The sequence below is a fragment of the Pongo abelii genome, chromosome 18, assembly GCF_028885655.2.
Source record: "Pongo abelii isolate AG06213 chromosome 18, NHGRI_mPonAbe1-v2.0_pri, whole genome shotgun sequence".
Taxonomy (NCBI): Eukaryota; Metazoa; Chordata; class Mammalia; order Primates; family Hominidae; genus Pongo; species Pongo abelii.
The window spans coordinates 1057773-1075258 of NC_072003.2; the positions used below are offsets into that span (position 1 = coordinate 1057773).

At 63.7% G+C, this 17486-nt stretch overlaps 2 protein-coding genes across 2 annotated transcripts; one reads left to right on the forward strand and one right to left on the reverse strand.

The window, feature by feature from the left end:
* Positions 1 to 1716: 1716 nt before the first annotated feature.
* Positions 1717 to 7224, reverse strand: LOC112129361 (uncharacterized). Its single transcript, XM_054535076.1, has 4 exons — positions 7050 to 7224; positions 5860 to 6746; positions 5285 to 5370; positions 1717 to 3066 (listed from the first exon to the last, which is right to left on the reverse strand). The coding sequence occupies exons 1-4, from the start codon at positions 7222 to 7224 to the stop codon at positions 2952 to 2954; spliced, it is 1263 nt and encodes a 420-aa protein (XP_054391051.1). The 3' UTR covers positions 1717 to 2951.
* An 869-nt stretch (positions 7225 to 8093) lies between these two features.
* Positions 8094 to 13996, forward strand: SOX8 (SRY-box transcription factor 8). The gene is made up of 3 exons (XM_002825940.5): positions 8094 to 8592; positions 9949 to 10181; positions 10922 to 13996. The coding sequence occupies exons 1-3, from the start codon at positions 8171 to 8173 to the stop codon at positions 11605 to 11607; spliced, it is 1341 nt and encodes a 446-aa protein (XP_002825986.2). The 5' UTR covers positions 8094 to 8170; the 3' UTR covers positions 11608 to 13996.
* The last annotated feature ends 3490 nt before the right edge of the window (positions 13997 to 17486 follow it).

Consider the following 17486-nt stretch of genomic DNA (forward strand, 5'->3'; position numbering starts at 1 on the left):
ACAACAGACAGCCCTGCACTGGTGTTTCAGAATCGCCTGGAAGGCGCTGTCACCTGTCGGAATACGTCGTGTCATTTACACTCACTTCTTTGTCTATGTTAAGGAGCATCTAGCAGTTTAAAAATAACATTTAGATACAGGTGTGTCTTATTCCCTAAGAAGGCACTTCACTTAAAAACAGAGGCTTCTCTGCAAACCCAGAGTGAGCAGCAGCGGCCGGGAGATCGGCCAGGTGGGGTAATTTCACTCTACAGCTCAGTGCCCTGTGGCCACAGGCACGTGGGCTCTGCCCTGAGCGCCTCACACCAACCCGAGGCGGGAGGAGGAGGGCGTCCTGAGCGTGCCCTGTCAAGCAGAAACTCTTAAGAGAAAAAGCCAGGCTGACCCAGGAGAGGCCTGAGAGAGTGGAGATGAGGCTCGACCACCCCAGGGCTGCCTGGTGCTGGGGGAGAAGATGCTGAGAAGAGGAGGAGAGTGGGGAGGGAGGGAGGGAGGGAGGGAGGGAGGGACTCCCCAAGAGCACGCAGGCTGAAGACTGGGCTGCCTCCCCGGAGACCCACCGACAAGCCTACCCTAGGTGGAACCCTGTCCCCGCCGTCCCAGCCTGCGCCAGCACAGCCCCCGGGACCCAGGCACACACAGGCCTGTGGCTGGCCACGCTCCCAGCAGCTGCGGGCCGGCTTCAGGGAGGAATGAGCCCCTGTCGGCACCTCGTCCAGCTGTCCCCCAGCACCCCGGCAGCTCCCGCCTCCTCAGGGCCATTGTCCCTGGCATGCGGTGGCAGCTGTCTCTGGCACCCACAGGAACCCAGTGTGGGCCTGAAACTAATCGTGCACCCTTCATTTACCCCAATTTTTCATGTCCTGAAGTCTGTGTATGGAAGGGGGGCCAAGGACCCATCGATGCTAACATCTGTCGCCTCCTTCTGGAAGGGTGGTCAGTTTGGGCAGATCCTGCCATGACTGTCCAGCGGCCAACCCCCCCACCCCCCACATGAGGCTGGCAGGTGCGGGTGGGGGCTGAGAGAGCAGGTGTTGTGCCATTTGCTGGTTGTCCTGGGACGATGACTCACAGACGGCTGTTCTGCTTGGCTCACCCTGTCCTCTCCCTGCACCCTCAGCTACAGGCCACGAGTGTTCCCACCCCTGCACCCCAGAAGGAGATGCGGCTCCACATGACCCTGCAAGTTGGCAAGCGATGGTTTCTAGACAGAGTGGAAAGCACAGCTCCCGATGTGGTGGTGTTCTCTGGTTGCAGGGCCCTATGTGAGGAAACCAATGTGTACTTTTTTTTTTTTGTCTAGGAATCATATTCTGCACTGGAAGAAGACTTGAAAGTTGCCTGGCCCAGAGGTCACAAACCAGAGCCCTGTGGGCTGAGCTCTACCCACAGTGCAGTTATCAGTCAGTGTAGCGGTCACCAACGGCCACATTAATGCTGCGTAACAAACAGCCTCAGAGCCCAGTGTTGTGTGTCGCCGGGTGGTGCTGCCCATGCCAGGCCCCAAGAAAGGCAGGGGAAAGGCAGAGCTGGGCCTGTGCCCTCTGTCCCTTCCTATGAGCCTCTAGAGCAAAGCTTTGCTGAAGGCTCTCATCTGAACAAAGGCCACAGAGGAACCACCCTCCCTGCTCCCACCTTGTTCCTCGTACCTGCCTGAGGGCATCTTAATTAAACCTTCCTTCCCCACCTTCAGAAAAATACTTGGGAGACAGCAGAGACATTTTCACAGGGTGTGTTTTAATTTGCCTTTGGCACTAATAGGTCTCTGGAACGTTCCATCCTGGCCAGGGAGGTCAGGGCCTGGGCGGCCAGAGCCCATTTAGAGAAAGCAGGTGTTCCTTTGCGGCATGCTTATTTCAAGCACCATTTTCCCTCCTGGTTATACTTGAAATGGGGCTTGGTGTTGGGAGGTTTCAAACGTGGACATTCTGGGCAAGGGGCCTCATGAAATCTGTGGACATTCTGGGCAAGAGGCCTCATGAACTCTGAAGGTTGAGCTTGGAAGGACAGACACAGGTCTTGGCAGCCTGAGTGGGTACAAAGGCTGATTTTTCTGGAGTCTGTCCTCTCCTCCTCTCCTGCTGATGGGCTGAGAGAGCCCCCCAGGCCCTATGTCCCTTCTCAGAAGAGCTCGGCCCCCCAGTGCCTGGGTCAGGGATGGGCTGGGGGCTGGGGCCCAGGGGAGCCAGGGCCTGACATCCTACAAGGGTCCAAGGGCTGAAATGGGGCTGGGGTCCCTGGATCTAGGGGATGAGGGCCCAGAATGAGGATGGGGTCTGCGGTTCAGTGGAGCAAGGACCAGGAATGGGGTTGCGATTTGTAGTCCGGGTGTCTGGCGTCAGACAGCACCCTCCTGTACAGGGCACATCTATACTGCAGGGTTAGGGACAGGATTTACTGCCACCAACGGAAGTATTGATTCCAAGTCTCAGACACCACCTCCAGGCTGGGCCTCCCTCGGCGGGAGATGAGGCTCTCTGGGAAGTCCTTGGTGCTCACCTCCCTGGCTGCTTGGGGCCCCAGGGCTCCTGCCTAGGGATGTTTTGGGGCTGCAGAAGGACCCTCAGTCCATTATCAGACGAGAAGTGCGTAGAGCAAATGCATGCTGTTGGCGCCCCCCACCCCCACACTGAGAGTGGAGACGGATAGGCCCAGCTGGAAGCTTGGGGACCCGCTCCCAGCCTGGAGTGACGGACGCTGAGCAGGAGCACAGCTGTTCCCGACACATCCGTGATCTGGGTGTGCACCTGTCGCTGGGGAGAGAGCAGCGCTGGTCTCCACGCTTTCGGCTAAGCATCGCCTGCTCCCTGAATCCTTTCCACATGGGAGCAGCCTGGGCAGGGGTCCCCAGCGGTCAGTAGCTACTCCCGCCAGCGCGGGTTCACAGATCAGGAGGCTCCCTGTGTGTCGGGAGTGGGAGGTGGAGATGGGGAGGGCTGGGCTGGAAATGCTCATCCTCCGTGGAGGTCGGGGGCATCAGGAGGACCAGGAGGATGTCTGGGCTGCAGGCAGAAGTGAGCTGTAGCGGGGCCGGCTCTGGCCACAGAGGCCCAGAAAGCACTGCTCCTGCAGGGTGCCAAGAAAGACTCACTGAGTGGTTTTCCACTGCCCTGTGAGCGCCAGGAAGCTTAAGGCACAGACAAGGCCAGTTCTCAGGCAGACGCCACCCTGGCCAACAGGCCAGTCTTGACCCAAACCGGAACTCGTGCCCCAGCTGGCACTGTCAGCACCCCAGACAGTGAAGTACAGGGAGCTGCAACCCAGCCCAGAGCTCCAAGTGTGCATGGCCAAGAAGCTGACTCCCGAAGGGGGTCTTGAGAGGGGTCCTGCGAACCCCTCCTCTCCCCTGGAGACCCATCCGGGGGCAGGGCCTTTCCCAGCCTCTGCTCACAGCCTGCGCGGCCCAGCCTGTAGTTACTCTGTCTCTGCCAGACCAGCCGTCATTAAAAGCACCAATTAATCTCCCAGGCCGTGCCGGGACGCTGCCAACTGCCCCACGGGTGCTCGGGATGCAGGGGCTGGGAGGCCTGGGCCAGGGCTGTGCACACACCGGCTGCCAGCGGGTTCACGCCCGCCGGGCCCTCCCTGTGCTTCTTAGAGGCCGCACAAAAGATGGGCTGCCTGCCGCAGGAGGAGGGCCGGATTGGGGGTGGACAGTGGGGGACAGGGGCCTCTCCAGGGTGGCATTTCCCTGGGCAGCCCTGCTTCCTCCTCGCACCCTGGGCCCAACACACACCACACACACACACATATACACACACACACCACACACCCACACCCTGCACACATACACCACACACCATACACACACACCACACATACATCATACACACGCACACACACACCACACACCATACACACACACCACACATACATCATACACATGCACACACACACCACACACCATACACACCCTGCACACATACACCACACATCACATACACCAGACGCACCCCATACACAAATCGTACACATGCACACCATACACACACACCATACACACACCACACGCCATACACACACACCCCACATACACCACATGCATCATACACATGCACACCACACACACACCACATACCACACACCACACACACACACCCTGCACACATATACCACACACATCACATACACCAGACGCACCCCATACATAAATCATACACATGCACATCACACACACCACACACCCTGCACACATACACCACACACATCACACACCACACCCACACCACATACCACACACACCACACACACACCCTGCACACATACACCACACACACATACACACCCACACCACATACCACACACACCACACCATACACACACCACACCACACACATACATCATACACATGCACACACACACACACCATACACCACACACATCATATTCATGCACATCATACACCACACGCACTCTATACACACATCACATACATACACACCACACACACATACACCACACACACCACACACCATACACGCACCACACTATACATGCACCACACACACTATACACGCACCACACACGCCATAAACACGCCCCATACATACACCCCATACACATACCACACATTACATGCCATACACACATACCACACACCTATATCTTCACACATACACCACACACACACACGAACACACACGCCTCTGGGGTCGCCATCCCTAGGAGCCACGGGTAGGGTGGGGTGGTCTCTCATCTGGAAGCTTCCCGCAGGCCATCCCTGCACCATCTCATGGGCAGCAGAGCCTGTCCACCCACATTCTTCTCTGCAGCTGTCCTTGGCGCCCAGGCCAGGGCACGTGGAGCTACAAATGTCATCTACACCAGCTCTCCACGCCCGACACTCATGGCCCAGGGGACAGCCCTGGTCCAGGTTCCCCCATCAGGTTATACTTGAAATGTATACTCCCCCTGAAACTGCAAGGCCCACTAGCAGGCGGTGAGGTCACGGTGGGTGGGGCCATGCAGATACGGCAGAGCCGGCCCCAGCTGAAGGGTGGGGGCAGGGATGGGAGACAGGGGAGGAGAGTGTGCAGGTCCCCCCTGGATGAGGACATGGGCCCATCAGGTGGACTCAGAGGTGGCTCCGATGGCTGCCCCTCCACTCTCCACCCCCAGGTCCCTCTCTTGTCATCAGACACTGTTCTAGCTTCCCCAGGGAACACGCTGGCCTCTCCCTGCAGGAGGTCAGAAGCTTCAGGGCTCAGATTAAATGACACCAAAGATGCTTTCCCAGACCATCCTTCCTGAAGTCCCTGCCTCTGAGAGGTGCTTTTGGAGTTACCTGCTGCCCGCCTCCCTCCACAAGGCTAGCGTCTGCTGGGCAGGGGCTGTGAGGATGGTCCGGCTCTGTCCTGTGTGGGAAAGTGCCTGGCACACAGCAAGTGCTTAATTAATACCTGGTGACACTCAAACCATCCTGACACCTCCCTCTCTGAAAGCCCCATGCCGGCGTCCTCTCAGGCCTAGTGGCTCGCACCCGCGGAGAACAAGGTCATTTTCCTGGGGACTTCGAGGTGGACCAGAGATGACTCTGGAAGTGGGCTTCTGGGCACCACCCTGCATGGGGATCCTCACCCACATACCGCCCTCCCAGGAGTGCACCAACATGTCCTCAGCTGGCTGGCCTAGGCCCCCACCACCCCGCCGCAGAGACTCCCCACCTCCCCACCCTTCCCGTGGCAGCCTACACACCCGGCACCTCTCCTGGTGGTCACTGCAACCTGGGGAAAGGAGCAGGTGCTGGTGGAGCCTGAGGCAGGGTCTCGGTTGCACAGACCACCGTGCCTCAGAGTCAGGGCCTGGACGCCACCCCCCAACCTCAGTCTCCCTTCCTCCAGGGGTGTTGGAGTCCCCCACCTGTGTCCCAGGGACTTGAAGCTTCCTTGGTGGGTGGGGAGCCAGGAAGAGGCCACCCTGCCTGCTCGCAGACCTAATGCAACTTTGCTTTTCTTTGGCAAAGAGGAGCTCTCCATGGAGGTCCTCACCCGGATGGCACCATGAGCCCGAGTGGGCGATGTCTGCTCTCCCAGGGGCAGGGGGTGGAAGGTGGCACAGTTCGGGCCGGGCCCCCACCCTCACTGCTTCCACTGAAACCTCCACTTCTGCCTGCCTGCATCCCAGGCCTAACAGATGAGTTCCGTGGGCGCCCCAGGCGATGCTCTGAGGGCCACGGAAAGATGCGGGCACTCGAGCAGAGGGCAGGGCCTCCAAGGGGAAGGAACACTGCAGACGGAGGTGTGGGTCTTCCCAGGCAGGTACTAGAGCCAAGCAAGATGGTGGAGCGGGGAAGAGAGGGCAGGCCAGGTTGGCAGCCAGCTCCCCACCTACGATGCGTGGAGCCTCCCAGCGCGCAGTCCGTCTCCCCACCGCTGCTTCCTCTGACCTGGCCGAGGGGTCTGCCCCCTTGCAGAGATGACACCCGCCCTCCCGGCAGGTGGCACGGCCTTTGCTCTTCAGCCCGGAGGCCAATGCTTCCTCCAAAGGCCCTGGCCCCCTCAGCTCCGGGCAAATGCAAATCAGCAGGGGCCCCGGGGTCTGCGGACGGGGGCGGGCGGCCGCTGGGGGCACCAGCTCTCCGCCGGGCCAGAATAGGGGGTAGGAGGCGCGTCCTGCCCGGTCGGCGGCGGCCCCAGGTGGGTGCGGTGCGCTGGCAGGAAGCGGCAGCACGACCCCCAACTTTGCATCTGGATTTTTCTGGTAACGGACCAGCTCCTTCTGCCGGCCCGGCCGGGGAGACCGCGTGGCTCAGGGGCTGCGGCGGCCACTGGCCCGTGCGTGGGGACGTTGAAGGCACTGGCGCGGTAGGTCACCCGGGTTTCGCGGGCCGCAAGCTCGGAGACGCGCGTGTCCCGCGTTGGCTGCCTGACCTGGAATGGCGCGGCCCCTTTGCCTCCAGCGCGCTAGTTGAAAGGATCCGAGCCACCCTCGGGGACAGCCGGGCCGAGGCCACCTCGCGGGGGCGGCCTTGGGCGGGGACCCGGACCCGCGGTTGGGCGTTCGCCTCGGCGCGGGGGGTAATGTCCCCTCTCCGACCCCGCGGTCCCCACCAGGGCAGCACACCCCGCCCTCTCCCCGCCTCCGCAGGCGCCCAGAGCTCACAGGCTCGGAGCGGCCTCCGCCTCTGCCGGACCACCCAGGGCCGCCCCGCCGGAGGGGCCTCCCCGCCCCCGAGCCCTGGGTCACGCCCGGAAGGCCCGGGGCCCCCGCGTCCGGCCACGCCATCCGCCCGGCGGCCCCAGGGACTCAGCGCCGGGGTCAGCGCAGGCCCCACCCAGCGCTCCCGCCCCCTCCAGCTGCCCGGCCCCCGGGACCGCGCCCCCGCCCGCGCTCTCCACGCTCCCACCCGTATGGGGAGGGCGGCCCGGGTCCCCCAGCTCCGAGCCGCGGCCCCTTGGCGCGCGTTACCTGGACGTGCGCTGCCCGCAGACTCTGGACGAGCTGGGCCTGGGCGCTGCGCGGCGGAACCGACCCTGTCCTGGACCGCAGGCAGCAGCTGACCCCGCGCCACCGGCCTGCGGGCGAGACCTCGGGCGCGAGAGGGGCTGTGTAAGAGAGTGAGAGTCTGTCTCTGTGTGTGTGTGTGTGTGTGTGTGTGTGTGTGTGTGTGTGTGTGTGTATGTATCGGGGGAGGGGCCCGAGGACCCGCTTCCTAGCTGAGCGTCAGGAACGGGGGCGGACTCCCAGGAGCCGCGCGGCGCCCGCAGAGGAGAGGAAGCGCCGGAGACCCCCCTGCGCCCACCCGGCCTCCTTGCCCCGCTTCCCTTCCCGGGGCTCCGGAGAGGGGAGCTCCAGGCGTGGGGCGCCGGGCCCACGTGGTGCGGCGCCGGGTGGGGCAGGCGGGGGCGCGGCGAGAGCTGCGGAGCTTTCTTTATGGGTGGGGGGGCGGGGGCGGCCGGGCTCCGCCTCCGGGGGATCGGGGCGCGCTCCGCCAATGGGTAGCCGGGCGCGGGGCGGGGCCGCGGGGCTGCCGCTTAAAGAAACTTGTTGCGGGTCCCGGAGCGGGAACCGAGCCTCGGCGGCGGCGGCGGCGGCGGCGGCGGCGGCGGCGGCAGGGGCGAGGGTCGGGTCCACCGCGCGGCGACCTCGGGTCCCGGAGCGGCCGCAGGGCAGCCCCGGGCGCCGGCCCCAGTGCGCGTCTCCTGTGTGCGCCCCTCCGCGCGCGGCCCCGATGCTGGACATGAGCGAGGCCCGCTCCCAGCCGCCCTGCAGCCCGTCCGGCACCGCCAGCTCCATGTCGCACGTGGAGGACTCGGACTCGGACGCGCCGCCGTCTCCGGCCGGCTCCGAGGGCCTGGGCCGCGCGGGGGGCGCGGTGGGGGGCGCCCGGGGCGACCCAGCGGAGGCGGCGGACGAGCGCTTCCCGGCCTGCATCCGCGACGCCGTGTCGCAGGTGCTCAAGGGCTACGACTGGAGCCTGGTGCCTATGCCGGTGCGCGGCGGCGGCGGCGGCGCGCTCAAAGCGAAGCCGCACGTGAAGCGGCCCATGAACGCGTTCATGGTGTGGGCGCAGGCGGCGCGCCGCAAGCTGGCGGACCAGTACCCGCACCTGCACAACGCCGAGCTCAGCAAGACGCTGGGCAAGCTGTGGCGGTGAGTGCCGGCGCACCGGGGGCGGGGTTCGGGACCTTGGCCGCCCCTGGTCTCGGACTGCGAGCGGGGGCCTGGAGGACGCAGAGCTCGCGGAGGTGGCGGCCACACGCAGGCTCCGGGCTCTGCACCCCGGGCGGGTGTCAGGGCGGGTCCCCGTGGAAAAACACCCTCTGGCCAGCCGGTGTTCGGCGCCAGGTATGGGAGTCGGGATCCGCGGAGGGCAGTGCCTGGGGTGTGCACCCTCGTGGCGGGTGCGCTGTGGAGCCAGTTCTCCTGGCGGGGAACACCGACGTGCTCTCCAGCCGCTGCGAGTGGCCCCAGCCCCGGGAGGCCCGCCCGGCACGAGAGCAAGTTGCATGCGGCTCTCTGGAGGTGCTCCCTCCTTAGAAAGCGCTCAGCTCTTCCGGCTCCTGGACCACCCATGGGGAGGGAGTGGGGCAGGCGGATGGGTGGGCAGCAGGTTTGCCTGCGAGTACCCTCCCCGCAGTTTCTCCCTCTTCTGGCTACCCTCGGCTCGAAGCAGGGAGGGCAGGAGTGGAGATGACGGGGTGCGCCGTGTGCACGCCTTGGCGTGGTGGGGCCGGTCAATTTTCCAGAAATTAGGACTGCAGAGTGAAGAACTTGTTGCTCAGGACAGGCCGCCCCCACCGAGTGTCCTTTGCTTGGGTTTAAAATGGTTCTCTTGGTTTGGGGCTCTGGTTCCCGTATCCTGCTCCTCACCTGGAAGAAGGGAGCTTGGAGCTTGCGTATTTGCACTTCCTGCCTTCTGTCTGGATGTAGGGCGCAGCCACGGGGCGCTGTGGACTGCAGGCCCCTGCTCCCCCAAGTCTTGCCGCACAGGCGGTTGGAGGTGAGCCTCGGGAAGAGTCCCAGGGAATGTGTCCTGAGGCTCAGTGAGGACGGGCGCCTGGGCCCTGCCAGGGCTTCTGGGTGTCTGGGAATGGAGGGACAGCAGCCCAGCTGCCCGCCGAAGGCCGGCACCGTTCCCGGGAAGCCTCGCTTTTGTCCACCGCCGGCTGGGTCCTGCCCGCCTCCCCCGCCTCCCTTAGAAAGCCCAGAGGGAGGGAACAGCAGGCCCGGAATGGGGGGAAGCAGAAAGAGGAAGATGGGAGGCGTGGAGCTTGTTCTTCTTTGGCTGTCGTAAGCATACCAACCTCCCCAAACAGGCGCCGGCCGGTTCTCCCAGAGGAGTGTACTGCCTGGTGCCACGGGAGGCTCCGGAGCGCACGGCAGGCGGGTTTCCCTGGTCAGAGCCTCCTGGCCCCGGCCTCTGCTGCCGGTTCCCTCTGTGGTGTGTGCCTGCGCCGAGGGCACAGTGGGCGCCCTGGCCATCCCTGCCTCTGCCCTGTGTTGCAGCTTGCTGAGCGAGAGCGAGAAGCGGCCCTTCGTGGAGGAGGCAGAGCGCCTTCGCGTGCAGCACAAGAAGGACCACCCCGACTACAAGTACCAGCCACGGCGCAGGAAGAGCGCCAAAGCCGGCCACAGCGACTCGGACTCGGGCGCGGAGCTGGGACCCCACCCTGGCGGCGGTGCCGTTTACAAGGCTGAAGCAGGGCTTGGAGATGCGCACCACCATGGCGACCACACAGGTGGGCTCCAGGCCCCCGGCATATCTGAGGGTCCCTGGTACGGGAGGCAGCTGTGGGGTTTCTGGCTGAGATGGGTGCATGATGGTGGAGGGGGGCAGACGCCCTTGAGAGAACCAGGCCTTCCCTGGGTTCCCTGAAAAAGCTCCCAAGGCCCTGGCCGCCCCTGTTTTTGGTGCACGAGGGACCTGCTTAGCCACCTTGAGTGCTGAGGGGCTGACAGCTTTGCTTGGCGGAGACCCCGGGAGGTGGTGTTTTCAGCAAGACTCAGTCCAATGCGGGCTCCTCTTCCCACACTGAGCCGCTGCCCACACGGCGCTCAGCAGCCCCAGCTTCAGGGCCAGACTGACAGGGTGGAGTCCTGCCGGGGCCTCGGTCAGGCTGGCTGACGCCCGCCAGCCTCAGAGTGCTTGGCTGGCCCGGGGAGGAACAGGGTCTGTGTGGTCCCCCAGCGCCCTGTAAACGCCAGCTCTGGCCAGGCTGGGCCTGTCGGCTTCTTCCTCCCACCTTGGTCTCTGGGAGGGGCCTCGGGTCTTCCCATAGCACAGCGCTTCACGGAATTTTCTCGCCGAGGAGTGAGGTCTAGGTCTGACTTTGCTGGAATTTCTGGGAAATGTAAAGAAACAAAAAGCCGTTGATCCCCCTGGCAGTTAGCGCGGGCGTCCCTCCCCTTCCAGCCTGGCCGGCCCCACCCGCCCCACAGAAGGGGCATTCATCCCTGAAGCCTGCTCTCCTGTCCCCAGGGCAGACCCACGGGCCGCCCACCCCGCCCACCACCCCCAAGACGGAGCTGCAGCAGGCGGGCGCCAAGCCGGAGCTGAAGCTGGAGGGACGCCGGCCGGCGGACAGCGGGCGCCAGAACATCGACTTCAGCAACGTGGACATCTCAGAGCTCAGCAGCGAGGTCATGGGCACCATGGACGCCTTCGACGTCCACGAGTTCGACCAGTACCTGCCCCTGGGCGGCCCCGCCCCACCCGAGCCCGGCCAGGCCTACGGGGGCACCTACTTCCACGCCGGGGCGTCCCCCGTGTGGGCCCACAAGAGTGCCCCGTCGGCCTCCGCGTCGCCCACCGAGACGGGTCCCCCGCGGCCACACATCAAGACGGAGCAGCCGAGCCCCGGCCACTACGGCGACCAGCCCCGAGGCTCGCCCGACTACGGTTCCTGCAGCGGCCAGGCCAGCGCCGCCCCGACGGCCCCCGCCGGCCCCTTCCCCGGTGCACAGGGCGACTACAGCGACCTGCAGGCCTCCAGCTACTACAGCGCCTACCCCGGCTACGCGCCCGGCCTCTACCAGTACCCCTGCTTCCACTCGCCGCGCCGGCCCTACGCCTCGCCTCTGCTCAACGGCCTGGCCCTGCCGCCTGCCCACAGCCCCACCAGTCACTGGGACCAGCCGGTGTACACCACCCTGACCAGGCCCTGAGGGCCCGGCTGCGGGGAGGGACTCGCGGGCGTCGGGGGGCATCCTTGTCCCGGCCCAGTGTGCGTGGCCAGGGCGGGAGGGGCCCCAGTGGCTGAGCTCCATCAAGTGCCTGCTGAAGTCTGCAGGGAAACATGCTAGCGGCCGGTGGCCCTCAGCCTCCAGATGGCCACACCTCCGGCGAGGACGGACCAACTCCCTCTCCCTTCTCTCTTTCTTTTTGAGGTGGTGGGATTATTCCACAAAGAAGGGCCGCCGTTTGGTCCCTCTTCTGTGAGGACTGGCGGCACCAGCACCTTCGCTTTGCATCTCGGTAGAAGAGAAATGGCAGCACAGCCCAAGGACTAAAGGAGGGGGTGGCGGGGGCCTTGCAGGGCGCTGTGAGGTCCAGGCCCTGAGGTCCAGGCTGGCCTTGGCGCTGAGAGCCCCTGCACTCATGGCCACACGCCTTCGACGATGGCTGCACGGGCTGTCCGGGATCCGGGGTGTCTGTCCGGGATCCGGGGTGTCTGTCCGCAGACTCTCTGGGACGCGTCTGCTGGAGCATCTCCGGGACCCGCCTGTCAGATCTGAGGGGTCTCCTTGCTGGCAGAGTGCATCCACGCAAGGTCTGGCTGTGATTAACACGTCTCTCTTTTATTTTTATGTTTTTGATAATTTTTATTTTTGAAGCTTAAATGTGTTTCTTTTGAAAGCTGTTAAAAATGTATTTATGTTCCGTATTATTTTATCTTTAATTAATAAGGTAATTCGGGCAAAGAGTAGAATTTAAGACAAAACGGAAGCTGGGAAGCTTCCCTTGAGGGCAGGCAGGAGGTGGGGTTGCAGCTGTTGGCCGGCATCACGCTGCTCGGCTTATTGGAGGCTGCCCTGGAAGGCCAGGAGGTCCCAAGGTCCCTGGGAGGACTGGGCCCCTCATGCCTCGAGCTTGGCAGCCAAAAACCCGAGGGAGGAGAAGGGACCTGCCTTGTGACATTTCTGATCAGGTTGGGGTGCCCCAGCACCCAGTACCAGTTTGGGGTTTGGGAAGCAGGACCCCGTCCCTGTCCCCGACTGTGCCACGTGGTAGGACACAGGAATTCCTGGGAAGTGGTGGCTTCAGAAGTGATGTTGGCTCGCAGGCATCAGTGCCACCTACCAAGCTGTGAAACTAAACCTTCTCCACTAAACGTCGTTAGGGCCTTAGTTCTAGACGAGTAATACCTGATTTACCTGCACTGCTTCCCCTGTGTGCTGAGCATAGAGCATACGATAGCGCCTACTTCATGGAAACTTGTGCCTTTAAACTTTGTAAATTTAAACACACCCGAGAAGTTGCTTCTTTGTATTTTTTCTACTTTTCCTACTTTTTTGTAGAAAAAAAAGATAATGTGTCTGCTTCTATTTCTCTGGGGGTGGGGGTGGGGAGCCGCCGCAGACCGGTTTTATGCAGCGTCTCCCTCCGCACCGCGTTCGGAGGATGCACCCTCACTCGCCTGCTGCCTTCGCTCCTTTCTGACCAAGCAACGCTAACTTTTGTACAGATTGATTTGATAAAATTAAACAAAGTGCTTTTTATGGACGTGGGCTGCATTTTGTGTGTTGCTTTGTGTGAGCTTGGGGCTCCCAGGACGAAGGTGTCCAGCAAAGGCAGGATCAGGCTGTGTAACGCGGCCGCCGGCCTCACCCCAGTGCCCTCCACACCGGGCGGCAAGGAAGGCGGCTGCGAGCACACCCGGACCCCTGAGCGGCAGGGGCAGCCCGTCGTGCCACGAGGCATCAGCAGGCTTCAGTTGGAATGGAAACAGCCGTGCCCTTGTCGAATCCCGTCGCGGCCTCTGGGAACCGAGCTCCTCGTCTCTTCCTTCCTGGAGGGCCTCCTTGGTAGGCAAAACGGGTCTGGATGGGCCCGATTCGGGGCTGTGTTTTTCCTCCCAGGCGAATCCCAGAGCTGGTTTCTGGGTGGCTGTGCAACGCCAGGAAGCCAACGGCATCTTTCGGGCCTTGGCACGGAGCCAGGCTGGGAGCGGATGAAAGCGCCCTGCAGGAGCCAGCAGAGCTGTCTGGTTGGAGGAAAGTTTCTAGGGAGAAAATGGCTGTGGGAGTGACAGCCAGTGAGGGGCAGCCGGTCCCTTTGCCAGGTCTCCCGGGCACCTGAGGCTGGTGCAGGGGCGTCTCGGGGCTGGAGGCCGCCCCTGGAGTGCAGACACCCGGCTTCTCGAGTCATCTTGGTCGGAGGTGGCAGAGGATGCACTGCTCACAGGAACCCAAATTCGAGAGGCAGCTGCATCTACAATTTTAACAGGGTGACCTGGGTAGGGGGCCACCCACCCCATCTCCTTGCCCGCCTGGCCGCCCTGCTGCTCACCCCACAGTGGGGATCCCGTTCCAGGGCCTGCCAAGAGCAGCAGGGGGAGGGGCTGTGCGGATTTATGACGGTTCCTTGGGGGTGGGGTGTGCCAAGCCCCACGGGCGAGGAGGAGGCTGGGAGGGGGCTGACGAGAGCCAGGTTCACAGACACCCATCGCCTCTGTGGAACGGGCCCATCCCGTCCTGCGTCCAGCCAAGGGCTGTCCAGGCCCACATGTCCCTCAAAGCTCACACATTGACACCCCAGCTGGGGAGAACCCAGCGTCCGGCTAGCCGGCAAAGCCAGCTCTGCCCCTGGGCTGCCCCGGGACACGCTTTGGGGCTTGCCAGGTTCCCAGGGGCTGGGAGGCCCTGCCAGTTTTGTGTGGACTTGGCAGGGCTGCTGCGAGTTAACTCCTGGGGTCCCGGGCCCTGCGTCTCACTGGTGTGTGCCCTAGGGGAGGAAAATCTCATGTCCCCGTCCCGGGTGTGCCTGGGTCCTGGGTGTGTTTCTGTGGGTTTTCCAGTATCTGAGTTTCGTGAAGGTCAGGGAGTGCCACACTGCCCTGGCGCGTCCACACCCTGCCTGGCTGCGGGGTGCATGGACACCTCCTCCCCCTGCACAGCCCCGCCCTTTGTCCCTCCCTGCCCCTCCCATCCCTCCTCTCTGGGGGTCCCCCTCTGGCAGGGCTTGTGGCTTCCCCCTTCGGCACTGGATGCTAGCCCTGGGAGTCTCCAGGTGCCAGTCCCCCTCCCCCGGTGCTGCACGGAGGAGGGGGCTGGAGTCGGTGCCCTGGGGGTCAGGCCACTCTGCCCCTGTTTCCGGCTGGTGGGGGTTTTGCTGGAGACAAGTCCTCCAAGAACACCAGGCTGATGATGTTGTTTCCAAGCTGGCCTCGCCCCAAGCCCAAGCTTCCCTGCGCCGGGTCCTCCTGAGAGCGTTGCGTCCCAGGACGGGCTGGCCGGGACAGTTCCTCATTTTCCACGTCTTCATCCTCCACAGAGAGCATAGCCTCTGATCTCAGCTGAACAGAATGCCCTGTTCAGCCCCAAAAGGGGAAATGGCATTGGTGATCCACCCTGGATTCTGATAGGCTGGAAAAGCCCCTCTGGTCTTCCTGGGACAGAAGCAGCCTTAGGAGCAGGTTATCGGTGTGGGTGTGAGTTCACAGCTGCGTGGCTGTTCCTTCCCAAGAGGGCCTGTGTCCTCCCAGCAGCTGCCTGGGAGGGGCCTGAGGTTCCACTCACCCGCCTCTCTTGGGCAGTGAGATTCGGGGACCCGCTCGGTCTGCTGTGGCGTTGGGCCAGTCAGAGGACCATCACGTCCGGGGTGTCGTGGACCCGGGGTCCTGGCCTGCTGTCTGGACCCCAGTCTTGCTTCCCCAGCCCAGGACGGAGGACCTTTCTTGACACCATCTCTAGCTATTCCACACCTGCTGGGGCTGCGGCTGGAGGCTTGGGGGTCCTGCTTCCGGGCAGTGACACCTTGGCCACCAGACTCCAGACAAGCCCTGGACAGCTGTGTGGACGGCCGCAGGGGCACATTCCAGCGGGCTCACAGCAGACCTGCGCCAGTCAGGACCCAGTCTCCGGCAGCAAAGCCAGCACTTGGTTTGAATCCCTCCGGGATAGTGTAGACCCCAGATGAAGGAGATGGGTGGCCCCCCAGTGACTCAGGCAAAGAAGCACCCCTGAGGGAAGGAGACGCAGCCCAGTGCTGCCCCCAAGGTTCAGCCGGGCCCTTCCTGCAGGACCCAGCACTGCCCCCAAGCCTCAGCTGGGCCCTTCCTGCAGGACGGAGCTCTGCACCCAAGCCTCAGCCGGGCCCTACCTGCCAGACCCAGCGCTGAACTCAAGCCTCAGCCGGGCCCTTCCTGCCGGACCCAGCGCTGCCCCCAAGCCTCAGCCGGGGCCCTTCCTTCCGGACCCAGCGCTGCCCCTAAGCCTCAGCCGGGCCCTTCCTGCAGGACCCAGCGCTGCCCCCAAGCCTCAGCCGGGCCCTTCCTGCCGGACCCAGTGCTGCCCCCAAGCCTCAGCTGGGCCCTTCCTGCCGGACCCAGCGCTGCCCCCAAGCCTCAGCCGGGGCCCTTCCTTCCGGACCCAGCGCTGCCCCCAAGCCTCAGCCAGGCCCTTCCTGCAGGACTGCAGGGGCATCAGGCAGGTGATGGAAGCCAGAGGCTCAGATCGCCCACTGCCCAGGCCCTGCCAGTGACGACATCTGCTTCTCTCTCCTGGGACCAGAGGCCCCATCCTTGCTCCCCACAGCCTGGCTCTGCCGGCCCAGTCCTGAGGCCACTGCAAACAAGGGGGCTGTGGCCTCCTGATACTCACTGTCCCTCGGCTGCCTGGGAGCTGCAGGGACCCACCCGGGCCCCCTACCACCTGCGAAGCCCAGTATTCCCAAGAGCTGGGGGAAGGGAAGGGAAGGGAAGGGAAGGGGGAGCTGGCTGTCCCTCCACCTCCCATCTGCCGTTCAGAGGCATCATCTAACGTCCCCGGCGTCCCCTCTCATTCTGGTGTCCCCTGTGTTCTAGAGGAAGCATAGACTGTGTCTCCAGGATGGGCTGTGGGAGCTGTGGGGCTCCCAGGGGGGCAGGAGCCCTCAGGGGAGAGGAGTGGGACATGTGGGTACGCAGGAAGGCCGTCCCGGAGCAGAGCAGTGTAGGGCCAAGTCCTGCGTCTTCTGCTGCTTCTCACTGGCTGTGGGGCAGGTGGCTTCCTCACCTGCACGATGGTAATGACCCCGGAGTTCTGGGGAACTTGGTGAGCTCGGGACCGTCCCCCAGCAGTGCCCCCCAGGTGCCTGACGTGCTGCTGTGCTGTTGGTGGTATCATTCCCACCTCGGGCCACACGATGACCGTTTTGCTTGTCTGCAGAATAAAGCGGGTTTGGCAGGAAGAAAATCGAAGTGAAACTGGAGAAGAAAATGCCGGCCTCACGAGATCCCGGGGACGCAGACCCAGTGAGCGCCCCTCCTGCTGCCTCCTGCTGTGTCTGGGGCATCCACACCGCCGCCCCACGGGAAGGCAGGATGGGCTGGTTGCCAGGTGACCTCCCGTGCCTCAGTTTCCCCCATGACCGCGAGGGGTGCTTGCCAGGTGACCTCCCGTGCCTCAGTTTCCCCCATGACCGCGAGGCGGTGAGAGCTCTGCCGAGCTGCCCCATGGATTAAGTGAGCTGGGGTTGGTGTGGCTGCGGCCAGTACGCTGGTCCTGCCCCTCTTGTTGGTCAAATCTCAAGCAGACTTGTCCCGGGACCCTGGGTCCTGTGTGTGGCAGATGCTCCTCCCTGCCTGCCCCGGCCCCCGCCTTCCCCATGGGCCTACAGCCAGGACTGGAGGACTTGCCCCAGCCTAGGTTGGCCCTCTGGCCAGGGGACCGTCTGGGATTCCCAGGCCCAGGCCCACTGAGGTCTGCCATGGACAAGCGTAAGACACCCAGGACCCCCTTTCTTGGCAGTGCCCAGATGGGCCCAGGCCTGGCTTCTCCCCCAGGGCAGCTGGCGGCTGCATAAGCCCTGCTCCCCCAGGGCCCTGGCAAAGGCCGGGCACCCA

What these genes read in the sequence shown, in the direction of transcription:
- LOC112129361 (XM_054535076.1), bottom strand. Translation starts at nt 7,224, where the DNA reads ATGGCGTGGCCGGACGCGGGGGCCCCGGGCCTTCCGGGCGTGACCCAG. An exon ending in TTCAAGTCCCTGGGACACAG is followed by an intron (nt 5,371 to 5,859) that starts GTGGGGGACTCC and finishes GCTGTGTGCCAG; the next exon opens with GCACTTTCCCACACAGGACA. An exon ending in TGGAGGGAGGCGGGCAGCAG is followed by an intron (nt 3,067 to 5,284) that starts GTAACTCCAAAA and finishes GGCACCCTGCAG; the next exon opens with GAGCAGTGCTTTCTGGGCCT.
- SOX8 (XM_002825940.5), top strand. Translation starts at nt 8,171, where the DNA reads ATGCTGGACATGAGCGAGGCCCGCTCCCAGCCGCCCTGCAGCCCGTCC. An exon ending in ACGCTGGGCAAGCTGTGGCG is followed by an intron (nt 8,593 to 9,948) that starts GTGAGTGCCGGC and finishes CCTGTGTTGCAG; the next exon opens with CTTGCTGAGCGAGAGCGAGA. An exon ending in CCACCATGGCGACCACACAG is followed by an intron (nt 10,182 to 10,921) that starts GTGGGCTCCAGG and finishes TCCTGTCCCCAG; the next exon opens with GGCAGACCCACGGGCCGCCC.